The sequence below is a fragment of the Anas acuta genome, chromosome 12 (genome assembly GCF_963932015.1).
Source record: "Anas acuta chromosome 12, bAnaAcu1.1, whole genome shotgun sequence".
Taxonomy (NCBI): Eukaryota; Metazoa; Chordata; class Aves; order Anseriformes; family Anatidae; genus Anas; species Anas acuta.
In genome coordinates this window covers 13011956-13037007 of record NC_088990.1, presented here as the reverse complement: position 1 = coordinate 13037007, position 25052 = coordinate 13011956, and the positions used below count along the sequence as shown (strand labels likewise).

Genomic DNA, 25052 nt, shown 5'->3' with positions numbered 1-25052 from the left:
GACATGCGGGGATCGTCCCCAAGCCCGGGGTGGAAGCCTCACAGGAAGGTCAGCCGAGATGATCCCATCGATTTCTTCTGGCATTAAAGCTCCAGGAAGAGCGAGCGAAACGCCTCACACCGCTAGGAAATATTTTGCAGCAAAGCGTTTCTGCGCCAGTTCCCTTCCCTGCTAATTTTTTGCTTTGTCAAAGACACTGGAAAGCATTGCTTGTGACTGACAAAGCAGTGGGATTTATGAATAGGCAAATTAAGAATAAGGAGGGAAGAAAGAAGTCTGTTGATAAAAAAAGCTGAATAATTCAGCCGAGGATCAGTTCCCCGAGTCGATTCCCCCAGAATTTGAATGAAATAATTTTTACTTAAAGTAAGTTTGTCTTTTGGGTTGAAAACCTGCGAGCCGGAAAGCAACATATTTGCATTTTGCTTTCCAATACATAAACTGAGGCTTCATTTTGTAGGCTTTCTTGTTGAATAATCTGCTCTAATTTAATTGGAATTTGAATCCTATAAAAAGCATTTTCTACTTAGTTTTCTACTGATCTTGGGTATTGAGATTTGGAGATCCGAAAAAGCAATATGTCTGTGTTTGCTGTTATCGTACTCGGAGGAGCTTCCTTGTTTTCGCTTTTTCCACTGAATAATCTGTTGTATCTAAAACGCAGGTTTGACTTAGCTCCTTATTGATATTTTTATTTTAAAATGTTACGATACGAAGAGCAATTTGTTTGTATTTTGTGTTTTCTGTTGAGTAACCGGGGGGCTGATCCTCTCAGTGTTTGCACAGGAGGAAGCAAACCACCAGAATTACTCACAATTAGCTTCACCTGGCCCCAGCAGCCAGATTTTGGAAACATGGGGGGGCATCTTCCAGGCAAATTAAAAGGATGCAGATGCCCGATCTTTCTTGGCTTCTCTCTGTATCTGCAGGTGCCCAAATACCTTTGTAACTCCGGCCCTAAGATTGTCGCTGCACAGAAAGTGGAAAAGGCTGGGAAAAGGAAGCGAGGACACGGGCTGGGGGTGGTTCTGCAATGTGTGCAAAGTGCCCCGAGTCCTTCGCTCCCTGGCCTTCGGGTGATGTGTTCATGGTGGGTGTCCGTACAGGACCCAGAGGATGCTGTGGGGTGGTGCTGAGCACAGAACCCAAGCTGGGATGTTGTAGGACCTGCCCCACGCGTGCTGACATGTGCTCGGTGGGCATGGTGAGCTGCTGGCACGGCAGCTGCCGCAGGGCTTTGGCCAGCTTGGAACTTTTGCCTATAAAATGAACTGATTTATTTTTTCCTCCTTTAAAAAGGCCCAAACACGAGGCTGCAAACTGAGAGCTAAGAAGGAAACAAGACTGGCGCAGCACAGCTGGTGTCCCTCTGGTGCTGCTGGGGCCGGGGGCTGCTCCTCACCGGGTGAAGACGCAGGGCCGCGGCTTTGAAACAGTCACAATGCACTGACCTGCAGAAGCAAGCAGCCACCAGGGCTGGAATCAAGCAATTGCACGCACCTGAATCCCTGGGTGGGTCTGGGCCAAAGCCCTGCCCAGAAAAACCAGACCTGTCTCATTTACCAGGCTCATTAAGCCCATCCCTGGATGTAAACCCTGCCGTGGCTTGGAGCAGCTGATCAGTGCCAGGGCAAGTACAACCTGGCACGTAATGTAATCACAGTAGCAATCAGAAGGAATTAAAATGAATTTATACACGTAATAATCGCCGGGCTCTGGGTTATCAATAATACAGCAGCAGCTTGCCGAGGAGCGAGCGAGTCCGCGCCCTGCTCCTGTTCTGCAAGGTAGATCATAACTCACAGCAGCAGGCAAACGCTGCTGCCCATGAGCAGTGGCAGCTTGCTGCTTGGAAACAAAATGGACAGCAGGAGTGCTAGGGGGAATAGAGCATTTTATTCGGTGCATCAACAGAAATGGATTAATATAAGACAGTGATCCTCGGAGCAACGGCTGGGTAAAATATCACCGAGAGGACAGGAAAGCTACACCGGCTGTGAAATAACTCCAAAGGGCAATATCATAATTTTGGTATCATTTCTGTCCCATGGGTGTTATTTCACCACTCCTGTCATCCAAACAAAGGCACACAACACCACAGACCCAACTCACCGCCTTGCAGGCTTGCAAACAGGTTCCTGCACAGCGGGGCCACGGCACCGGTGGGCACGGGTACGTGCGGGGCCAGGTCCCTGCTCATGGCCCACGGGGGGCTCGGGGCTGCCCTCGGGCAAAGGGTTCCCCATGAGGGGGTCGCTCCTTTGCTTTGATGCCTCCCTGCTTTGCAAAGCAGGGCTGCGACTCGCCGGGGGCGAGGGGAGGAGAGCCAGTGCGCTCTTCCCATTCACCATCAAAGCGCAGCGAGCGCCGGCCATGCCCAAAGGCTCGCAAGGTGAAGGCAGGAGGAGAAATGCACCGGGAGGATGGGAGAAAGCCGAGGGGACGCGGGGAGGCTGCAGGTGCCCGTGGGCCGGGAGAGGCTGCCGGAGCACCACGCTGCTTTTGCTAGGTGGGATTTTGCCCCACCTGCCCGAAGGAAGGACGCGGGAGCCACGCGGTCGGCCTGGCTTCAGGACGTGTCCCCGGCACGCACGCACGCTCACACGTCTCTGGGACGTGCCGTAGCACAAAGCCCGTGCTCCAGGCTGCAGGCAGCAAGCAGATGGCTCCCCAGCACTCCCATTTCACAACGCTACAGCTTCTGCTCGGCTCGCGCAGCAAACATTTCCCAGTATATCGCGTGAGAGAAGGTGGGCAAGGTTGCTTAGCCAAATTACAAATTTCCTCCTTTATCTGTTTATCGGATGCTTTCCTGGGGGAGGGAAGAGCCTTTCTGGTTTTGATTTACATCCTGCAGGACTCGGATTTTGCCCTGGGTCCCAGTGGGCTTCAGCTTCTGTTTGCTTCTCTCCAGATTGTGATAGCTCTGTGGTTCTTGGTGGGGAACCGGGAGATGGGAGGCTGTTATGCAGACATCAAGGGGTTGCGATCGCATGCTGGTAAACATGAGAGCAAGAGGGATTTCTGATGGCATTAGAAACCACGAGATAGCTGCAGATGGGAGTGTTCCTGGAGGCACTGGCTCTGGCTGTTAGCGGGGCGATCAGACCTGGCATTATTCCCAGCCCTGGGGTCACCTCGGAGGAGGTCCCCGTGTCCCAGCACGTCCAGTGGTGGCCCCCCAAGCCCTGGGCACCCCCACAGGGATGGCTCTGGTGTCTCCCACCCTCTGCCAGAGCACCACTTGTTCCCACTGGGCCTTACAAGCTCGGGAAGGGGGGAAGGAGATGATCTGAGGGAGACAGCACCATGCCTTGCTTTACATGTACTGCAATTACCGTGCTGGCATTTTCCCTGTGTTCGGAAGAAAAATGTCAATAAGGAACAAGTTATTAAACCAGCAAGAGAGTGGAAATGGCAAGAGCTCCCCGGGGCTCGGGGCCGAGCGTTATGGCAAACGCAGCCCGTTCCTGCTGCCCCTGGGCTCTGGGGCACGGGGCCGGGGCTTGCTCCCGCTGCCCTCCCTCCGGGACAATCCTGCTGTGCTGCACCGTGAGGCTGTGCTGGGAGGACCAGGTCCTGAACTGGGCTGCCCAGCCCCGCAAGGCACTGCAGGACTGGTGAGAGTCCGGAGAAGAGCCCTCAGGATGGACCGGGGCCAGAGCACGTGGCACAGGAAACGCAGGGTTTTCAGCCTCCAGGCAAGACCTCCCTGCCCTCCTCGGCTCCCTGCCCTCCTGAGGCTGCCCCGATAACTGGAAAAGTATTTTTCTCTTGTAATGAGGCTTTTCTGTCCCTTTTACTTGCCTTTTCCTTTCCAATCCTTTCCTTGGTGCCCCACTGAGCTTTCTGCCTCCACCAGCAGAGCCAGGAAGACCTCAGGGAGCGACACTTGGAAAGGAAGCCAAGAAATTCCCCACCATCACTCGACCTGGGGGCTTCTGCATCAAGCAAAGCCCTCAGCAAAGAGCACCTCGGGCACCCAAGATGCCAGAGAAGACCCCACCACGCCACAGGGCACAAGCAGGGCGCTCTTAGTACCATCCTGATGGAACGAGGCAGCCCCAAATGCACCCCTGCTCTCCTGCACCTCCAGTGCCTCCCTCTCCCTGTTTTTAATTACCGAAGCAAAACAAAAAAAAAAAATAAAATCGGCACCCTCCAGGAATTAATTAATGATTCATGTTGGAGCCTTGGCAAATCTCGCTGTGCAGAAGTTCAGAGCAGGAACAATAAGTCTTTGGCAAGGAGAAGGCAAGCGGCTCGTGCTCGGAGGCGTATGGCGCGGGGCGCTGGCGGTGCCGCATCTCGAGCGGGGCCTCCCGCGGGGTCCTGCCACGGCCACATGTCCCCAGAGCCCGGGGATGAACAGGGAGGTTCCTGCCATCACCACGGGCATCCCACACCAGCACTGCCACGTGCCTGTGCCCTCCCAAAATCCTGAGCAGCTCTGACTTTGTGTCGCGGAGATTTAGGGCAATGAGAGGTTTTAACTGCAGTCACGAGATGCCGTGGGATGTGGACCTGTGAGGCTGGTGCTAACGGGGCTTGGGTAATTGGTGCTGAAAGCCGGGTATCAGGGAGCTGGTTTGTCTTCCCCACCAGAGGTGGAGGCTGGGACGTGCTGGGGCTGATTCCCTACGAATGCACCTGGCTGGATGCTGACGGCACCTTCCCAACAAGGCCGTGGTGCACAGGACTGCCGGGCAGCCCCACAATCCTAGCAGCACACGAGCTGTCGCTTGTTATTTAGGGAAAAAAAGAGACCCAAGAAGTGTCTTTATCCCTACACGCACACACAACACGCGTGTGCCAGCGATGCCCTGAGCGATGGGTGGCCGGGCAGCTCTGCTCTGCTCAAAGCCCCGACCCCAACATCGAGCAGGCTGCTCGTGCTCGGTCACCCCTCAGCAAAGACTGAGGGCAGAGGTTGGTCATTCCCTCTGTACCCAGGAAAAGAAGACAGAAGTTAACCCCCACCCCAATCACCAGCCACCACGGCCGTACCAGCAAGGGGCAAACACCAGCACCGAGCACAGTCCCCCAAGGACACCTCGACCCCGGAGAGGTGGCCAGCTCCAAGCCATAAATCTTCCCTGACGTTATCTCAGGACACATGCGGCTCCCCAGCCCCCTCGGAGCCTGCTCCAGGGTTCAGGTGCCTCTTTGCAGGGAACACATAAGGGAAAAGGCACAAATTTGGCAGAAAATGCAATATCCGGTCTGGGCGAGACTCCTAAATTAAAAGTTTTGTTTTGACCGAGCAAAATGAATCAGAATCATCCGCAGAACAGGGCTCAGGGAAAAAAAAATCAAGCCCTCACTGGGAAACATTTAGGCATTTTGCTGCAGTAAGGGAAAAAGTATTTCATTTCTCAAACACCGAACCATAAAAACATGTTAAATATAACCTGGATATTAAATTAAAACATAAAAGTCAAAACATGTCGAATCAAAGAGATACATTTGAATTTCCTGGACACTGTCAACAGACGGAAGTCAAAATGATTTGCCTCAGCGCTCTCCCCCACCGAATGCTTGCTCCGCGGCTACGTGCTGCTTCTGATAATGCAAGCTGATAAAAAAATGTATTTTCCAAGGGAAAATTGTAGCCCCGGTGCCCTCGGCCTCCATTTCCAGAGCACCCAAGGTTCTGCCTGGTGGGGATGCAGCTCTGGAGACCAAAGCCCTCCCGGCTGCAGGGGCCAGCGGTGATGTCCCTGGGGTTCCCACCCCCCCAGCAGGTCTCCGGGGTCCTGTCTGTGCCCCGGCTGCTCCTGGCTTTCCAAAATCCACATCCAGGCCAGGATGCTCCAAGCTGAGCGAGGCAAAATCAGGGAGGATTCCTCCAGAGCTGCCACAAGTTGCCGGGATCGGGAGCACCTGTGCAAGCAGCAGGGAAGAGGAGTTTCTCCAGACGTTATTCCGGAGGGGCTGGGATGTGGCAACCCAAGGGCAGCAGGAGCCAAATCCTGCCCGGGGAGATGGGGAAGCACTGGGAGAGCCTGACAGCACGAGGAGGGTTAACTCACAGCCAGGGGAGCAGAAAATGAGGTTCCAGTTATTAGTTGATTTATTGGTCTGTCCTCAATTGGCACTCAGAACTCAGAAGAAAATGTTCCACTCCGAAGCATTAAGCATCTTCAAAGAGCAGAAGCATTAAAAATTGAAATCATAAAATAGACATGTAAATATAGCAGAGGTAAACGGGGCAGTGAGGAGTGGAGCCGAGCCCGCGGGGCAGGGAAGCGGCCGTGGGGCACAGACGTGTGGGGGCAGAGGGGACGGGTGGGAGCCACTCACCCCATGCAAGGACACCCCAAAAGCCGTGGGGTCACACCCAGGGCTCCCCCTTCTCCCCTTCTCTTCGTTCCCAAAACATCTGAAGCACGGCACGAGAGGTGGAGCAGGGCTGGGGGGACAGAAGGGACAGAAGGGGGGACAGCAGGAGACGAGCAGGGAACCCAGGACAAGCTGTAAGCGGGCTGCCAGCCCCTCCCAGCGTGCCGAGGCTGGCCGGATGCTCGGGACACGTTGTGGATTTGCGTGAGGTTTCACACCGGGGGCTGGCGCTGTGCCTGCGGCCAGGCGGTGCCAGCAGCAGCCACCGGGGCCCTGCACGGCTTCCCAGCAGCGAGCGTGTCGCGGGGAGGGTGACCACAGCTCGGGACCGTGCACCAGTCCCCGAGCTCCCCAGAGGCTTGGGCAATCCCAGTGAAATCACCCGCTCACCCAGCTCTATGTCAGGGGGCACGGAACCAGTGCCATCACCCCAACACGCAGCAAGGGCGGTGTGCCAAATGCTGGATTTCATGGGATGGGCAAGCCCTTGGCTTTACAAACTCCCCTGTGCCCCTCTGGCCCTCTGCCTGGGCGGCAGGAGGCTGGCACCAGCCCAACACCAGCCCAGGGAGAGGAGCTGCGGGATGGGGAGGCACGAGCACTGAGTGGTGCGTGGAAACCCTGATCGGGCCACAGGCAGAGAGGCTGAGCCAAAACACAGCGATAAAACCCCTCGTGAGCCAGCAAACCAAGGCACAGCACATCAACCAGCTGAGCACCAGCGGGCACACCACCTCTGAAGCCTCTCGCAGCACACTGCTGCCGTGGCCAAGGCCGGTTCTGCGAGGACCTGAGGACGCACAGTGTCCCCGGGGGCTGTGCCACCAGCACGAGGGCCGGCACCCCGTGCCCTGGCGCTACCCCATCCCTCTTGGCACTGGCACCTGTTTTTCCCCCTCCGCGTGGCTTCTCTTAATTGGGAGCTTGTTAATTAGCCCGACGCTTTGCGGAGGAAATAAACAGCAATTAGAGAAGCGAGCGGGGTTTTCACTCCCCGGCAGCCTCCCAGCCGCAGCTCCCACGCGGGCGCGCCGCTGCCCGGCCGCTCGCCGTCTGTTCCCCCGAGCGGGGCGCGCGGCTCCTTCCTCCCTCGTGCTCTTCCTCCCTCTCCCCGCGTGGGACGCGGCAGGCTGCCCCGCTCCCGCCTGCTCTCCCTGCCTTACTTACATCTTGGGGTGGAAAAGGCGCTTTTCCCGCACACCAGAAGGTTAGCGTGCTTAAAGAGAGCGCTGGAGCTGTTTTCATTAATCAGAAGCGCTGTAAAGGAAGCGTTTTAATTAACATAATTATCCCGTTTGGGGGAGGCAGCCCTCACCTCGCAGAGGCTTTCCAAGCTGAAGACGGGGGCTGTCACTCGGTCACCAGTGAGCCAAGGAGGCGCTCTGCCCTGCCCTGCCCTGCCGAGCCCCCCAGCCACACGCGTTCCCCCACCGCAGGCCGAGCAGGGACAGCTTTTTCCATTCAAACCTCCTTTATTTAGGGAGGACAGCTCCGATGTGATGGGTCTGCCCTGAGAGTTAGTGCCCCTGGAGGTGTCTGTGCCGTGTCTTTAGTGCCAAACCAGGGTCACAACGGAGCCCGTCACCATACCAAGCACCCCCCGTGGCCCTGGGGACACAGTCACGGGGTGGGCACCAGCTACGTGCAGGTAGAGTGAGGCAAAAACGCACAAAAGAGGGATTTTTAGTGGTTTTTTTTCTTCCCTTCTGGCCATGGTTTCCTTAGGAAAACACGGTTTATGCAATCACGTGCTCCGCGTGTTGTCTGTCTCCCCTAATCACCCTCCAACTCAGCAGTCAAACTCTACAGAAGGTGAGTGACAGCTGGAAATCTCAAAGATATTAAATTCCTGGCGGTTTTGTGAAAATAGGCAGGCAGATAAGAGCCAGGAGGTTTCCTCGTCTCGGCTGAGCCAGGCTGCGGCAGGAGCTGGGGTTGTGCGGGGCTCAGGAAGGCGAGGAGGGAAACCCAGCAAAGCCCCAGTCCCGGGGCCGGGCTGGATCACAGGGTGCCTCTTCCAGGATGCCGAAATCGGCCGATCTGCTGGTGTCAGCCCCTGGACCCCAGCCCTCTGTAGCGCTGGCAGGCACCTAACAGCCCGCTCCCAAGTAGGAAATGCAATTTCCATGGGAAATACCTGTTTTTCTTGGTGGAAGAATTAAATATTCAGAAAGAAAAAAAATCAAACAGCTTTCTCTGCTGTGGTTCAGCACAGACCGGAACGTTGCAGGTGGCTGAAAAAGACACCAAAGTTTGGCTCCGATCCCTCCCTGTGCTCACAGGGCCACGTGCCCTCGTCTCCCCGGGCTGGAGGTGCCTCCGAGCACCCCATCAGCACCCAAGGGACCGTGGCCAGGCAGTGGGACACAACCCAGTGGTGGCACTGGGATGATTCTCTTGAGTCAGTCCGCTTCAAAACCACGCTTTTCATTTTTTACTCCTTGCTTTTCCCCCGGGATGAAAAGACCGCACCGAGCCCATCCATCTGCACGTGGAGAGCCACCAGAAAAAAATCCAGAAGCATCTTTAGCGAACACTTTCCACGTGGCACGTGCCTCTCCCCACGGTCTGCTGCCAGCTTCCCGGCAGGGAGGGCTCGAGCTGGGCCGGGACACGAAGCGGGAGGAGAGCGAGGGGCAGGGGGAGCAGAGCGGAGCCGGGGGCCGGCTGCGGTGCCGGATCGGCACGGCGCACGCGCGGGTGCTATTTGCAGGCAGGCTGCGAAGCACCCACTTCGAGATGTCTCAAGACCTACTTGCAAGACCGAATAAAAATACCTCTCCCCAGCCCCGGATGGCGAGAGCTGGGAAGGAGGTTTCCAAAATTGGCTCCTCTCCCTGCCTGTGCAGAGGCCGGGGCTGTGACTCCGCCGAGGAGCTGTTTGTAGGTCTCCGTTCGCGGGCTACCAGGCCCGCAGCTCGCCGCCCGCACTCCCAGCTCCCCGGTATAAATAGGGCTCCTTCCCGGGAACGGCTGGGCTGCAGGCATTACACAACGCGGCTCGGCGGCTCTGCTGCCCGCATCCCCTCCCTCCGCCGCCCCGTCTCTGGCCAGAAAGCAGCCCCGTGCCTCGGGAAGCCTTCCCCGCTGCAGCCGGCCCACGCGGGTGCCTTATCGGGAGCCAAAGCTGCGGCCAGCTCAACAGCGATGCTCATAAACGCCTGAGAAGGGAAATGTTAATGAGCACCGAGCAGAGGGTGAGAGAAGCCCTTAATCGCATTAGCTGCACTGCCAGGGCTGATGAGTGTCCCCGGGCTCGGCTCCCTGTCCAGCCAGGCGGTGCGAGCAGCCGGGCGAGCTCCCAGCCCCTGCTCGCCGCCCCGCCAGAGCCCATCCAATTCCTTGCCTGACCCCAGAGCCTCTCCATGGGGATGGCGCTCACACCATGGGGCTCCGAAGGCACGGGGACCACCAGAATTCAGCTAGCTCTGCCCAAACAGGAGGAGGAGGCACGGCACGGCTCCCCGCTGAGCCCTGATGGAGCTGGATGCTCTAGGGCACAGCCAGAGAGGGGGATACGGAGCAGAAACGAGCCCTCCCTTTGGGGACAGCCAGGCAGGGGACACTGTCCCCATGCCAGCTCATGCCGAGCCCTCTCTGCAGGGTGCAGGGAGAGATGAGCAGCGCCAGAAGGTGCCAGAGGCAGCGTGCAGGAAGGCTCCTCTCCTGCTTTAGGGACCATAACTACCCCTCTAGGCAGCCGGAGAGGAGGTGAGGGTGCAGTTTATGGACTGCAGCTCGGGTTGCAGAAAGAAGCCACGTGCTGGGCTTTATGCTGGAAACGCCGCTCCGAGCTTGTGTAACTGTCTGCTTTTTTTTTTTTTTTTTTTTTATGTGGCCAGGAAATTACGATATAAAAATATACATATAAAAATCACGCTTTCCCTCCGATTAAACAGCCGCCTGAGCCGTGCCTTTTGTGCTGCCCTGCCTGTGGGTCCCGCACGCCCTCCACGTGCACGCACACACGTGCCGCTCCACGACACACGGGGCCGCGGCTTTTTACGACCTGCAGATCCCCCTCGGGGGAAAAGGTGGTTTAATTTTTATTATAACCTTAAAGAGGAGACCGGCGAGGCATCTCGGCCATAAATTTTGGCAGTGACATTTACGTCTGGGCGCATTATGGATGGTGATGGACAAACCTCGAGCGCAGGGCCTCGGTTCAGAGGAGCTGCCATCTCCTGGGGAAGGCGGCTGCTGCTCCGGCTTGGCTCTGCCTGGAAGATCTCCCTCCTCTGCTTGTTCCCCATCCCCAGCTTGTGTCCCCTTTTGCCTCGCTGAGGGCTCTCGGGACACTTTCTGGTCTCCAGAGACATTACCTGTGAGGAACCCCAGCCTCGTGGTGCGGAGGGTTTCAGCACAGCCAGGCTCCTCGCTCAGCAGCTCGCCCATGAAAGCGTTTCTGGCCAGCTCAGCTTGCTGCCCGTCCTGGCCAGGGCACAATGGACGCTGCTGTAAGAGCGCAATAGATCTCCTTGCTCACCAAATCCAGCTCCCTGCTAGCCAGGAGCCTGCCAACTTCCAATTTGAGCCCACATAAAAGATCTCAACAGCCGGGTGTTTAATTACAGGGCCTGGCAATCAGGCTCCACAGAGCCCTATCGGGCTGTTCCAGCTTCTTGAAGCTGGCTCCGGGCAGCCCGGCACTTCCAGCCTCGGCTGAAGGTGTAAAAGGCAGAGGGAAACAGACAGTGGAGAGAAACCCAGCGTGCGTGAACTGCTGGGGAGCAGGAGGGCCTCTGTGCCCAAAGGCCGAGAGCTAACAGGCTGCGGGGTGTGGGGCTGATACCCTCCAGGGGTTTCTGTCCTGGCCCCGGCAGCGGTGAGCACCTTTGCCTGTGCTGGATTTTGGGGTCAGCAGCCCAGCAGATGCGCACGGGGTCCTAAGCCACCGGACCCTACAATGGCACCAAATGGGGGAGCTTTGCTTTTGTGCAGACATTTCCATCAGCGTGTTCTGGAGGAAGGGATGGGCAGGGCCAGCAGTAAGTACCCTGGCTTTAGCGCTGACTCTAAAAGATTATTAATAGCGGAAGGAAGCCTGATGAAGCCGGCAGCCTTGGCAGGGCTGAGCAGCACCGACACCAGCATCAGCTCGGATGGCACCGGGTTGAGCGGTGGCACCTCTGGGAGCACCTTCCCTGGCAGCAGCGGCTTGCTCGGGGGCTGTCTGGGAGCCTTAATCCCTCCCCTGCCCTGCCTGACGGCCTCACCGCACCCGATAGTCCCCGGGGACTGAGGATAAGGATGGGCAGCAGGGCAGCGGGCACCAGGGGACGTGTCAGCAGAGCAAATCCAGCCCCAGAGGGGCTGGGAAGATCAGCAGCTGCGCTGCGCACTCAGCCGTGCTCATCTGCCTCCCTGGGGAGCTTTGGGATTCAGCCACGGGCACAGCCCAAACCTGCCCCAGAGCATGAGGGAGAAGGAGGAGGCAAAGAGAAGGGCACAGGGATGGGCAAGTGGCACGCAGCGAGGTCTGGGGACGGTGCTGTGACAGAGCTGCTCACGGCCACGGGGCCTGCTTGCCAGAGGAGCCCCAGGGGGCTGTGACGGGCACTGGGGGGCAGGAAGCCCTGAGTGGCCCTCCGCCCCCCCCAGGACACTGAGATTTTGGAAAGGCAGCTTACTGGGGGCATGAGGGAGCCCACGTCCTTCCGAGTTAAGCTCAAGGAAAAGGTCTAAAGATTTTTCATTGTTTTGCCTGGGCGAGCTGCTGGGAGCACCAGCAGCTCAATTTGTATTGATAAAAGCCGCCTGCCTCCGAAAACATGGGACCAGCTCTCCCCCTAACAGGAAAACGTGGGCAATGAGGAGCCTCAGATCACAAAGCCCACTTGTTTCTCCGCATTTCTGCAGGGCCACGAGGCAAAAAAAAAAAAAAACACATCTGACGGCATCTGCAAAAAGAGACATCAGGAAACCCAGAGCAGGCTCCCAGCCCCTTCCACGAGCAGCACGGAGCCCAGCTGAGGGACTCCCTTGCCACCTGAAGGAGGTGGCACGAGCGGTGTCCGGTGGCAGGCAAAGGGGACAGCTTCTGCCCCAAACCTGTCCTGAAACGGTGGAGAGCAGCTAGCTTTGGGGCTTTTGGAAAAAGGGATGGATTTTGGAACGGGATTTTGGAAAGGATGATCTGGATCCCCAAGAGACGCCCGTCCCCCTGTGCAGCACCGGGATCGAGCACCACGGCTGCTCCCCGATGGCTCTCCCAGGACAGGGAGCAGCAGCCGAGCAGCCCCGGGCCCGCAGGTTGGCAGCAGCACGTTGCACGCCCGCTGCAGGCACGCAGCCCCTGCAGGCTCTGCTTCTGATGAGCCGCGCTGCAGTAATTAAGCGGAGGGGAGACGTCAGCCAGCCAGGCACCTCCCACTTCCACCAGCCACAATCACCCACGGGGATTTTGGAAACCCTGGGATCGTGTCTTCACGTTTCTTTCCCTTCCTGGCACCCTGCTGCTTCTGCTGGGGACACCAGGCAGCTCCGCGAGCACGAGCTGCTTGGGCAAAACCCCACCTGCAGCAAGCACTGGAGCCAAAAGGCAGCGGCGAGGGGAGGCTGTGCCCACCCCTGCGCCCAGCACGGGGCGCAGGGAGCGAGGCAGAGCCTTTGTCAGCCCTGCTTCTGGCTCTGCCTCCAGCAGAGAGGGGAGGTGTGTCGCTGCAAGCCTCTGCCCTTCGCCTTCTGGATGTGAGCAGCCTCCTGCCAGGCTCCTCCAGAGCTGGGGGAAGGAGGAGGAGGGCTCCTGCCGGGTGCCGGCACCCGCACCGGGGGGCTGTGCCTGGCGCCGCGCGGGGCGAAGCTGCAGAGCAGCTCTGCGCCTGGCCACCGTGATAAATTAGCCAGAGAGCCGGGCATTTCACGCGGCTGCCTCGTCCCCTGCCAGCGTGCCAACGTGATTAATTTTCGGTGCAGATGAAGCTCGTTTGTCACAGACACGTGACGACCACGCAGCCGGCGGGGGCCAGCGGCGAGCGCAGGGGGACGAAGGCAAAAGGCGGCGAGGAGCCACGCTGGGGGCAGCGCCGGGAGGGGTTTGCCACCTCTGGCTGCAATTAAGCACGCCGGGGAAGGAGAGCTCCGTGTGGGCTGGCAGCTTTTATCTCCGCTAACACAGGCGGCCGTGCGGCGGGAGGAGAGTAAGAGGATTGGGGAGCAGCAGCCGCGAGCCGATTACTGCGCTTGGGAGAGGCAACGCTGCCTCTGCTACCGTGCAGCCCTTTTCTCCCTTCGCTACCCTCTCCGTGAGGCTGTTTTCCACCCCATCCTCGTTTTTTTCCACCCCCCAGCTCCTGGGAGAGGCACGTGCTCCTGCGTCCAGCATCGTTGCCCCGCGAGCAGCCACGTGGCGGCACGGCTCTGCTCGTGCTGCGGGAGGCAGCGCCGGGAAGGCAGAGCTGCAGGAGCTCCCTGCCGTCCCCCTGCCGGCACAGGGAATCGCTCTGCCTGCTCGCCGCCCACACCCGGGAGTTGCTGCACGTGCTGGAGCGGTGCCGAGGCTGCTGTGCTGCTGGCACGGCTCTCCCGAGGACCAGCATGCAGGGCAGCAAACTGGCCCCCGGCCCCGGGGCTTCTGGCTCCGATTTTTGCTCAGAGAACGGAGACACCGAGCGTTACGGCTGGACACTGGGATGTGCAAGCGGTTGCACAACAAGAGGAGAAAGGCAGGGGGTGCACAGCAGGCACAGCGCTCAGCTTGCACCGCTCCCGCATGGACAGCAGCCCGGGGAACCGGGAAACAACACAGCAGGGACATGGTTTAGGAAAGGACAGCAATTTCTTCCACACCCGAGCATCCTGTCTCAGCCTACCATCCATGAAAGCGACGCAGCAGGAGCGTGGCCAGGCCACGCGGGCCACCATCAGCGGTGACAAAGCCTCGGGGCGGTGGCAGTGCATGTGGTGGGACACAATTATCGGCCCTACGGGCAGTGCCAAGCAGAGAGGACGCGTTTTTTGCTGTATTTAATTCTTACAGAAAATGTGCCGAGAGGCCAGCCGGGAAGACAACGCGAGAGGCGATGGCCCTGCTGCTGTGGGGGCAGCCCTGCTAATTTCTCTCAGCACAGAAGCAGGGCCAGTCCTGCTGGGTTAAATTACGTTTGGAGAACCCGGGGTGACTGGGGAAGCACAAGAACGTCACGCACAGAGGGGATTTGGGGACCAGCTCAAAGAAGACAACAAAGGGGGTGGCACGCTGCCCCATACCGACCACAGTTCCCAGTCCGTGGGGATGCTGGGACACACGCACACATTTGGGCTTGCACCGTGCTCCTGCCACCCTCCCACACAACCCCGAGCACAGCCGGGACCCCGTGAAGCCCATGGCACACCCAAACCCTGCTCCTCCACCAGGATCCCGGGTTTTGCTCCTCTCCCACCTGCTGCTTCACCCTCTGCTCTTTCCAGAGCTCCCAGCGCCGCCCCCGAGCACCCCGGTGCGGTGGTGGCAGAGGCATCCCTGCGTTTATTTAAATCATCATGTCAATTACTCAGCTGAAACGCAAAGTTCTCATCCGTCAAGGTTTACCCAGAAGGATCAGAGATGCCCACACACTTTCCCTCTGCAGATTACAGAAAGGCGGCGATCAACGTTTCCCAGGCAGCCTTCACACGGCACAGAAATAACCGCGCCAGCACGCACGCCTCGAGTTGTGCTGGGACAAAACGCACCGGGGGCTGCATCCTGGGCTCCTTCTCCCCCGGGAGCAGCACACAGCGAGCTGTGCAGGCCACACGGAGCAGCAGCAGCAGAGGTGGGACGGGGAGACCTCTCCAGAGCCTGGGTGATGGGGAATATAGCCTGGCCATCCCAGCCAACCGCCCCGCTCTGCTTTGGGAAAGCTCCCCGCAGCAGGAGGGATCCCCTCCCGTCCCCTCCCTCTCCCCGGCAACACACAGAGGATGCTCCAGCACCAAACATGCCCGCAGCGAGGAGGAAACGCTCTGGCACTTACCGGAGCCGAAATCTTGCGAGGACCTGCTGGCTAGGCACGGAACCTGGAAGGGAGCAGAGAGAGAGACGTGCTTCAGTGGGCTGGCTGCCAGCAGCAGGCATTTCAGAAGGGGGATGCGGGAGGGCTGGCATCGCACCAGCCCTGCGGGGAGGGGTCCTGCCCCCCAGGCACCCCCGGCAGCACACGGAGCTGGCAGGAGGCTGCTGGCTGCGGGACAGCCCCGGGCATCACCAGGTTCACTCGGTCTGAGCCCTCCTGGCTCAGCTCCCAGCCACTGTGCTGGGTCGCTGCCAGGTGCCCGAGCCTAGTGGCAAGAAAACGGAGCCTTCGCCCTGCACCCTGAGCCACGCGGGCTCACAAGGGGCTTTTGGGGTGGGCCACCTCCTCCCTCCTCCTTGCACAGGGCCAGCACCCTCTGTGGGGACACCGAACTGGGGGACACGTCCTGGGGGTCCCCATCGAGGAGCACCGAGGTTCCCGGTCACGCAAGGCACCAGCATCCCTGAAGACTCGTGCTTCAGCAGAAGAAGCAGGGTGTGTAGGGAGGGAACTTTTACTCACTTTTAATCAATCAATCAATCAATAAATAAATAAATTAGTTCTTGCGCCCAGGCTTTGCATCTGCTCAGAGCCTGCTGCCCTTTCCCACGCCAGCCAAGGCTGCGCACCCGTGCCGAGGAGCCGCGCTGTGCTCCTGCCGGCTGCTCCTGTCTCTTCCTTCCTACTCTCCGTGCCAACAGCTGCAGCGGGGTGCAGGCACACCCCAAAACCAGAGCGATGCCCTGCTGGCACCCTCCCCGGTCCAGCACTTTGTTCTCCCCTCTCCGGTGCCTCACCAGCCCGGGTACGGCGCTATGCAAATCCATGCAAAGGAGTCACAACAACTATAAATATCCGTGAAAAATCTTCCCATAAATACGAGGGAAGGGGAATTTACAGCGCTTTCTTTGGAGATTTCTCCAGGTGTTCCCTATTAAGCCATTGTGTTCGTTTGCATAAGTATTCCTCAGACAATAAGGCACGGGCTGCCATCAGTTACCAGCTCTGCAAACAGAGCGGCGGCGGGCGCGCTGCACTCCGGCAGCCAGCCGTAAAGATGACAGACGGGCTCCTGACGTCACCTGCTCTTGGGGGGGCTGTTTTAAATCAGCAACAGGTTGTGCTCACCCGATCCTACAGCAGGAGGGCGAGGGGACGAGCTGGGACCCGTTGGTCACGTCGCCGAGGGACAGCCCGCTGCTCGCTGCCTGCCCGGGGGTGCTGCCTGGCATCACCCTGCTCCTTGGGGAGGGGGAAAAGGAGCAAAGCCTTCCTCCCTCCCGCAGCACGCCTCAGGCCTCATCCTGAGCAGCTCTTGCGAGGCTGCTGTGGTGTTTTTCAGATGTGACAGCTCTTTGCGTGTTCAGCGCTTCCCCAGCACGGCTTCTGGGGAGATGGGAGGGAGGCAGGAGGAAGCACAACACAGCTTCTCCCCGCACGAAATTCCGAGCATGTCCTCGGCTGAGTGCAATTACTGTGCGTATGACTCCTGTAATCTGGCTAATACACTTAAGTATGCTGGAGATTAAGGGATTTCGGACTGCAAAGTCCATTTCATCCAGCCAGGCCTGTGCGAGGAGATGTCAGCGGAGAAATGTTCCTGGAGAGGCACCTGGACCCAGCCAGGGCAGGTGCCAGCCACACCACGTCCCCAGGGGGCCCTCAGCAGGGACAGCAGCCCCCGCACTGTCCTCCCCAGGCAGGGAGCACAGGGACAGCACCGCATCACCCCCAGCACTACCAGCCTGGAGCTGGTGGAGCCCAAATTCAGCCTCTGCAGGAGCTGGTGGCTCTGGATGGCCCCAGCTGGGACCCCAAGAGGCTCCTCGGGGCTGCTCCTGACCTTGTGCAGCCTGCACAGCCCCGGGGGGATGTTATCTGCTGGCTCTGCGCACAGAGCAGCCGGCTGGGCTGCCCAGGTGTTGGAGTGGATGCATCTGGGGACACGACAGAAACGGTGAAGGACTTGAGCGGTCACGGCACCGCGGCTTCGAGCGCTCTTCAGGCACTAGGAGAAGAGCCTTTATCTCCAGGCTAGGGAGTTAATAACAGCACGGGAATAAAAACTCAGCTTCAGCTGAAGCAATGGCTTGCAGAGAGGGAAGCTGGAGCACACGGCAAGCCCCAGGGCTGCAGGATGAGATGGACAGAGAGAAAACCTGCCCTGGCTCCTGCCCTATAGACCTCCTGCAGAAGGAGGTTCCCCAAATAAACCCCCTTGGGGTCAGCATCCTCCCTGCCTGGTGAACAAGGGCACGACCTGCACCCAGACCCTGCTCCACGGCATCCTCCATGGGGATGCCATGGAGAGCTGCCTCCAGCTCCTCCAGCCTGAAGCAGAGAAGACACAGGGCTGTTCTGCAAGCACAGATGCCCAAAACGGAGCAGGGAGGTGGCTTTAGGGGTGAAAACTGCCCTTCCAGGGCCACCCCATGCCCCCATGCTGGCTGAGCCCCAGCCAAACGCTGGCTTGCCCTCGTGGTTGGCTGCCTGGCTCCAAACGTCAGCTTTTACTCAGCTTTTACGCAGTGATGTGCAGCGCAACCCCACGCTGAAGGGAGATACCCCAAAGCTATCCACACATCTGGATGCAAATGAGCATTTAAGCGCCCTCCGAGTTTCCTTAGGAGGGATGAAAGAAAGCAGCCCAGCAGCAATGGGCAGGGGGAAGCAGCCACCAGCCCACTCGAGGGCTTCGGCTGGGAAGGGAACTCTGGAATAAAAACCAGGGCGTCACTAAATTCTCCACCCACCCTACAGAAGCTTCCCCTATAGGTACCCCATCGTTTGGCTTCCCGGCATCCTTCTGAGCGCTGCTGATTCCCCTACAGGGGAACTCAGAGCGCGCACAGAGCCAGCCAAGCAGCAGCTCCTGTTCACCTGGTGCCCATTTGTCACCCAGAAGGATGCCAAGAGGGCTCTGCCCGCCGTGTTCAATGCATCCCCAGCCGTGTTCTCCCAGGAGCCGGGGCCGTGGGCTCTCATTTCAGACGGGCCGTGCAGGGAGCGAGTTCACCTCCACAGCAGGAAGCCCATATTTTACCTGACGAATTGAGCTCAGCCCAAAGCTCGGCTTTCCATCAGCGAGTGTTGGCACGGGAAATTTGTGGCCGGCCCTTTCCATCAACCTGCGCGGCCTCCGGCATGAGGAAGGGCTTTGGGATGGCGCAGCGCTCCCCGAGGCAGCAGATCAATGTCCAGCTGGGCTGGTGGCTGCGGGCTGAACCCAGACATGCTGGGACTCGGAAATAAGGCGGTTTTATGAGACACGAGCACCAAGCAGGAGGAAATCTCTGCCTTCAGATATCTCAGGGGGAAGACAGGGTTAAAAAAATAGAAGAAACAATCCCAGGGAAAGACTACAACACCTTGAAACCTCTTCCTGCTTTGAAAGGCAGGCCCGGTGCAGGGAAAGAAAGCCTCATTACCATCAGAAATCCTCTCTCCCTGCCCTTACCTCCCCGCTCATTTCCATATCACAGGGCACACAATGCTTTTCTTCTCCAGGAAGATGTCCCATTTTGCACAGACCCGTGCCCAGCACCGCAGCTGGGAGATGGGGAACAAAAGCCCCCGTCCAGGCGGCACCGGTGGGTGACTCCTAAGACCCTTATCGGCAGTCAGGGACAGTTTTTATCATTGTTATTATTACCAGAATACTTTTCCTTTTTCTTTTCTTAGCTTCGAGATTCCTTAGTCAGTCAAATAACACTCAGGCGTAGCAGAAGCGGCAGAAAATCCAGCATTGTAAGGGGTTCGGGAAGTTATTTTCATCTTAACGAAGGTGTGAGAAAGGTTGACGTCTCTTTATTCTGCTCTTAGGGGATCGTCTGCAGGTTCCCGGCTGATATGGGGAAAAAAATTAAAAGCATCAGAAGAAATGAGAAGAAGCAAAAGCCACCAAATGGACGTGATGCGCACCCTACGAAGGGTGCCTTGGGGCCGGCAGTTCGCAGGGTGCTTTGTCCCAGCCAGAATCAAAAATCTGGGGCTGTCTGCGGGGCGAGGAAGTCTCCCAGGACGCAGTGCCGGGGGGCAGAGCAGCGGGGTCCTGGCACCTCAGGGGTCTGGGGGTGCTGGTCCCGGGGGTTTGAGGTCCCCCAGCCATGGGGCGCGGGGTCCAGCCCGCAGCGTGCCGGCTGCGCCGCGGCGGGGCCGTCAGCGGTGATGGATGGCGCGGTTCAGGAGGAAATAAATCCGCAGGCTTTCGCAGGAGGTGAACTGGGGGGTGTATCCATCTTAAAGATACTTAATGAATGTGGCTCAGCACGCCGAGTGGCAGCAGATACATCTCCGCAGCCAGCGCTCCTCGCGCGGCTCCTTGCGAGGTGCAGGCGCAATTTACCAGCTTCTGAGCCACTGCACGCACGCTCCCGGGACCCCGGCGGCATCTGTGCGGCCCCGGCACAACCAGAGCCCCCCAGGCACGGTGGGGGCTTGCCCGGTGTGAAAGCACCCACCACACGCTGCCTGTGGGGACAAAGCCAGCTGGCTGGGCTTAAAGGATGTCCTTGTGGCCTCCTTGAAGCACAGCGAGGTTTGGGATTCGGCTCAGCCTCGAGGGAGAGGCCGGTGCTGCGCCTCTGGGGTCTGCCCACCACCGAGGTGGGACGAGAAGGATGGTCACAGGGACGAGAAGGATGGGCACAGGGACAAGAAGGATGGGCACAGGGACGAGAAGGATGGGCACAGGGAGATGCTGCAGGGCTGAGAGCTGGCAGGGGAGCTGCAAGCGGAATCAGGGAAAGGCAGACCTCGCAGACGACGCCCTTGCAAGAAAGCCTTTGGAAAGCCTTCGCTTTTAGGGCAAGCAAAATGGCAATCAGCAGTTCTGGTGCGGGGCTTCGCTTTGTTTATCCCTCTTTCCCTCGAGGGGAAAAAAAAAAAAAAAAAAGGAAAGAAAAAGAAAGAAAAGCGGCACAGAAAAGCAGAGCCCTGCCTGACCTTTCTGGCTACGCGACCTTGTCTGAGTCTCTGGCTGGTAACAATGAGAGAAATGCCAGTGCCCCGGCTCCTAAATACCAAACACCAGCCTGCTCTCGGGGTGCAATGCCCGCTTCCCCATGTGGAAATGCCACCAAGCAAATGTCACCCTCCCCAGGGTGTCAAAAGCCAGGGTGGCTCGGCCTCGGGAGGGCACCAGGGCTGGGGAAGGGGAGGGTGGCCGTGACCATGGGGTCCTGCCCAGCACCCTGCCAGCTCCTCCAGGCTCGGCTCTGCTCCAGTTCTCTCCCAAATCAGCAACATGAGGCGTGCAGAGGGCAGGATCCCGTCCCCTCGGTGTCCTGACAGCACCCCAGCCCGGGAGAGCTGCCCTTGAGGTTGGTTTTCACCCTTCTCAAGTGCTGCTCCCCAGCACATCGCCTCTCAGAGCTTTCAGCGCGGCCAGCTAAGCAAACAAATCCAATTTGAAGACTGTTTCGCATCCAGACGACATGGTTACTTCCAGTTTTCTCAGATAAATGGAAAAACAAGTGAGTAGCAGGAGCTATTGCCATCTAACGAGTTTACTGCTACCTGGAACTCCTCATTTGCAGCGAGCGCTGCTGTTGCTGCTCTTAATCCCATTTATTAAACACGAGGAACCAGCAAGCACGCCGTGCTCGTGGCACTCAGCACAAGCAGCGCCCCTGCAAAGCCAGGGATGCTTGCAACATCTCTTCCTGCAGCCGAGGCCTTGCTGGACACAGAGCCATGCTCCCCAGCAGCTCCCCCTTCCCTTCTCCCCGCGTGGCATTGCCGTGGGCTCGGGAAACCCATCCGGAGCAGATTTATTCACCCAGCCCCGGGAGGAGTCGCTGGGGGCTGCACAAACACCGCCAAGCTCCCTACCTGCCGCCACAAACACGACGAGCCACGTCAGGAAATGAATGAAGTTGCTTTTTGTCTTCTGGGATTTGGAGCTTTTCTCTTTCCCCACACCCACACTTTTTTTTTTTTTTCCCCGTAAATGTGTGAAATAATTTTACCACCTTTTTTTCTTTTTTTTTTTTTTTTGCCTTTCAGCTACTCCTCCTCTCCCCGGATCTCGCCCTTCCTGGCATTTGAAAATAGCTCACGAAAAGGAGGAGGAAGAGGTGGAAAAAAAATAAAATCAACCGTGTGGGGATGAAAAAACAGAAGGGGAGGAAAGGGAAAAATACGAGAGTGAAAACATATTTTTAAAAGCAAGCCAGACATGGCTGATGGCTTCGACTCGAGCACCCCACACTGCCTAAAGCTCCCCTGAGCAGCAAGGCACGCCCTGCCCACACCGGGCATGCGTCCTGGTGCCATCCCCAATGACAAAACCCTGCCCCCGGTGCTGCACAGGTGCCAGAAGGGTTATGATGCGCCCTCCTGACTTGGAGCAGACAAGGCTGACCTTTTTAACCTTTTCCTCTGAATTTTGCAAGCTTAGGAGGGCTCCTGGCACGCCGTCATTTGTTACACAATGGATAGAGAAAGTGGGGCACGCACGTGTAAGGCACGCGCCCTGACACACCTCAGTGGGGGAACAAGCCCCTCCAGTGGCTCTGAGCATCGTTTGCGATTAGAGCTGGTTGGGAACCCGCTGTCGAAATGGGTTTCCTCCTTGCACGGTGCTGCCTGCCGGAACGGAAATGTTTGGAAAAAACATGTCGGGTGTGATAATGCTCTGAGGAGCACAGGCAGCTGTGTGCTCCTGAGCGGCGTGGCCAGGGGACGGGGCTGCACCGGGCACTCTGCTGCCAGCACAGCTTGGGTGCCCACCTCCTGTCCCATCCCGTCCTGTCCCGTCCTGTCCCGTCCCGTCCCATCCCATCCCATCCCATCCCATCCCATCCCATCCCATCCCATCCCATCCCCTCCCCTGACCCCCCATTTGTGCTCCCCTTTGGGGAGGGGATGACCTGGCTGTGTTTGGGCAGGAAAAAGGGGCGAAACAACCAAAGGAGCCAAAGCAGGAGCAACTGGGAGACTCCCTAACGGCCTCTCTCCATGCTTGCTTAGGATTTCTTATTTTCTGCATGCAGCAGCAGCACTCAGCCCATTCCCCGGGGACGCACGTGCAACCCGCCTGGCGGGGACAGGGACACCCAGACCCTGCTGGGCTGTTCCCTGCCACAGGGGCAGGCCGGAGGGAGGAGACGCTCCATCACTGCGATGGAGTCTGAACGTGAGCAGACGCTAGAGGGATGCTTCTCAGTTTTTTTTCCTTTACAACTAGACAGATAAGCAAACGCCCCGTGCCTGGCGCAGGAGGGGCCGGGGGAATTTCTGCCGGCAGCGGCGCGGAGGGGAACCCACGGCTGGCAGCAGGGGACCCGAGGAGCATCCCCAAGGAGCACGGCTCAGCAGGGAAGCGCTGAGCGCCCACAGGATGCTCCCCACCTCGCTCTGCAGAGCTGCGAGCTCCTCGTCTCCGGCACAGCGGGAGCTGGGAGGGGAAGCACGGCTCGTTCAGCACGACATGAGCACCCGGACACGTCGGGGAACCTGGGGCTGCAGCCTGGCTCCAACCTGGTGCCCCACTGGGATTTTCGGCAGCGGGGAGGGAGCAGAGCCCTGCCGAGGCGTGGTGCTGTGCCAGACCAAGCGGGCTCTGTCCGTCTGCGCTGCTGCCGTGTCCCTCAGCACTGAGCAGCCTCCGAAGCCGGCCAAAATCCCGAGGCCATTTGGGATACCGAGCATTTCTCCAGCTCTTCTCCGGAGCTGTCACCGCCACGCTCCCCCCTTCCACCTCCCACTTTTCCCAGCTGAACCAAGGAACAAACAAGCCCTCGCCCACTCCAAGGAGGTGGCTTGGCAGGGGCCGAGGAGAGGATGCTGGCTGCTGGGCGACAAGCCCCCAAGGCAGCTGAGCGAAGGCCCTTCCAGGAAGAGCACCGCACGCAGCGCTCCTCCTCGGGAGGGCTGGGAGGGCTGAGAGCTTCACCATGCCCCCGCTGCCCGCGCCGCTTGCAAAGCTGATCATTTTCTAGTGCATCTTCATTAGCCTGGGAACACTCCGCTGCTGGCCTCCCGCATGACAAACCACAGCAGGCAGCAGCACCGGGGGGCACCCTTCTTCCCCTGGTCAGCAGCACGGGCTTTGCAAGAGCCGGCTTTTCTGGGAATTCCTCCTAAATCTCTGTCTGAGAAGCGCTGGAAAAGAGCTAACTCTGACCCTGCCGTTACCTTTGCCTCCGGGCAAGACTGCAAGAAGACAATTCCAAATGCAGGCTGAGGATATCCTGCCCAGCCTGCCCCAAACCTGGCAGAAAAAAAAAATCCTCCTGTGCTGCAAGGCTCCCGCCTGGCGATGAGCCCAGGCCAGGCCTTTTTGCAAAGCGGGTCTCGGCAAGGCCACGGCATCCCCGTCCCCAGCAAACCCCACAAAGCCTGACCCAGAGTCCGTGAGGTTGGGAAGGGGGAAAGGAAAAGGGAAAGGATTAAAAATAGATTCCCGTTTTGTTTCAGCCGTTGTAAACTAAAAGCTCCCCCAGCAACCACCGCCGAGCCAAAAAGCCCACCTGCGTTTTGGGCCACGAGGCGCCCGCGCAGCGGCTGTATTTTTTATTAAGAGGCTGGTTAATATTGCAGCTTGCTGAGGCGGGTCTGTTCGCCCGGGTCCGGCTGCTGCTTCTTCACTCTCCGCTGCCCACTCTAACAAGCAGGGCGATGGGAAGGTAAAGAGAAAAGAAATCAGCTGGCACTTAGGACAAACCAACATGGCCAGGGAGCACCCTCCCGACTTTACGAGCCCACTGGCTGGTGGGGAAGGGGACTCATTTTCCACTGTCAAGCCGTAACAACATGTGGGGCGCGTTCCTTTGGTGCCCAGCTTCCCCTCAGCACAGGCACACGGCGCAGCAGCGATGGATCGCCCCCGACGCCTGGCTCTCGGCACAATAAGGCTGATTTCAACACACGGCTGACTCAAACCCTGCTTCCTCCTCTCCCTTCTTTTCACTCCGTTCTGCAGGTGCCGGGCCTGGCAATTAGAGGTGACAGGAGGCTGCAGGCAGAGCACCGCCGCCACTGTTGTTGTTCCAGCGTGGGTGCGGGTGAAGGCTTCTCCTCTCCTGCCTGCTTCTCTCCCGACAATGCCCAGACACAGGCACGTGGCTGCCGGGCAGAGGATGCTGGAAACAGCTGGGATTTCTCCCCCAAGGCACCAGAGCAGAGCGTCGTGGCCACAGGTCCCACCCGAAGCAGGAGAGCTGGCGGTGCCGTCCCGCGGCGCGCCTCTCGGTTTCCCCGTGTCAGGTTTGACACCCCCGGTGTTTCACAACCACGCCGTGCTTCATCGAAATCGTATGCAAACCTCCACGGCCTCCCACGCATCTGTTTGTTTTCCAGCGGGCTCTGCTTGTTCCAGGCTTGCTCCTACAAGGCGGGGAGGGAGGCAGTGGGAGGGGGATGCATGGTTGCGGGGCGGTGGCCGGATCCTGCTGCAGGGCTGCGGGGGCTCAGGACCAGCAGGGATGCCCCATGCATCTGCCCGGCACCCCCGCACATCCGCAGCGCTGAGCTGCCAAGAGGAGAGGCCAAGCAGGATGCAGAAAGCAGGCAGAGCCGGGGGGACGCTGCCCTTGCAGCCCCGAGGGCTCCGGCAGACCCTGGCGGCTCCATTTGGCAAAGTGCTCGGCAGCCCCTCCGCAAGGCGACAAGCGCTGCTAACGCACAGCCTGGCCGCAAACGAGCTGCTCCTTTTTTTTAAAGGAAAGGATCTGGGATTAATTAATTCGTAATTAATTAGCGGGGACTTAA

At 58.7% G+C, this 25052-nt stretch overlaps 1 protein-coding gene across 4 annotated transcripts in view; it reads right to left on the bottom strand.

Moving 5' to 3' along the window:
• The window catches only part of LINGO1 (leucine rich repeat and Ig domain containing 1), a 115392-nt gene that overhangs the window by 59410 nt on the left and 30930 nt on the right, over window positions 1–25052 (bottom strand). For 3 of the 4 annotated variants that reach the window (XM_068695324.1, XM_068695321.1, XM_068695327.1), the window contains one exon: window positions 15300–15342. The exons of the other annotated variant lie outside the window; for it this stretch is intronic. Coding sequence is in view for 1 of the 3 variants with exons in the window: in XM_068695321.1 (XP_068551422.1) it covers window positions 15300–15342 (43 nt within the window). In the remaining 2 variants the exon portion in view is untranslated. The remainder of the gene's footprint in view (window positions 1–15299; window positions 15343–25052) is intronic. 4 annotated transcript variants of the gene reach the window in all.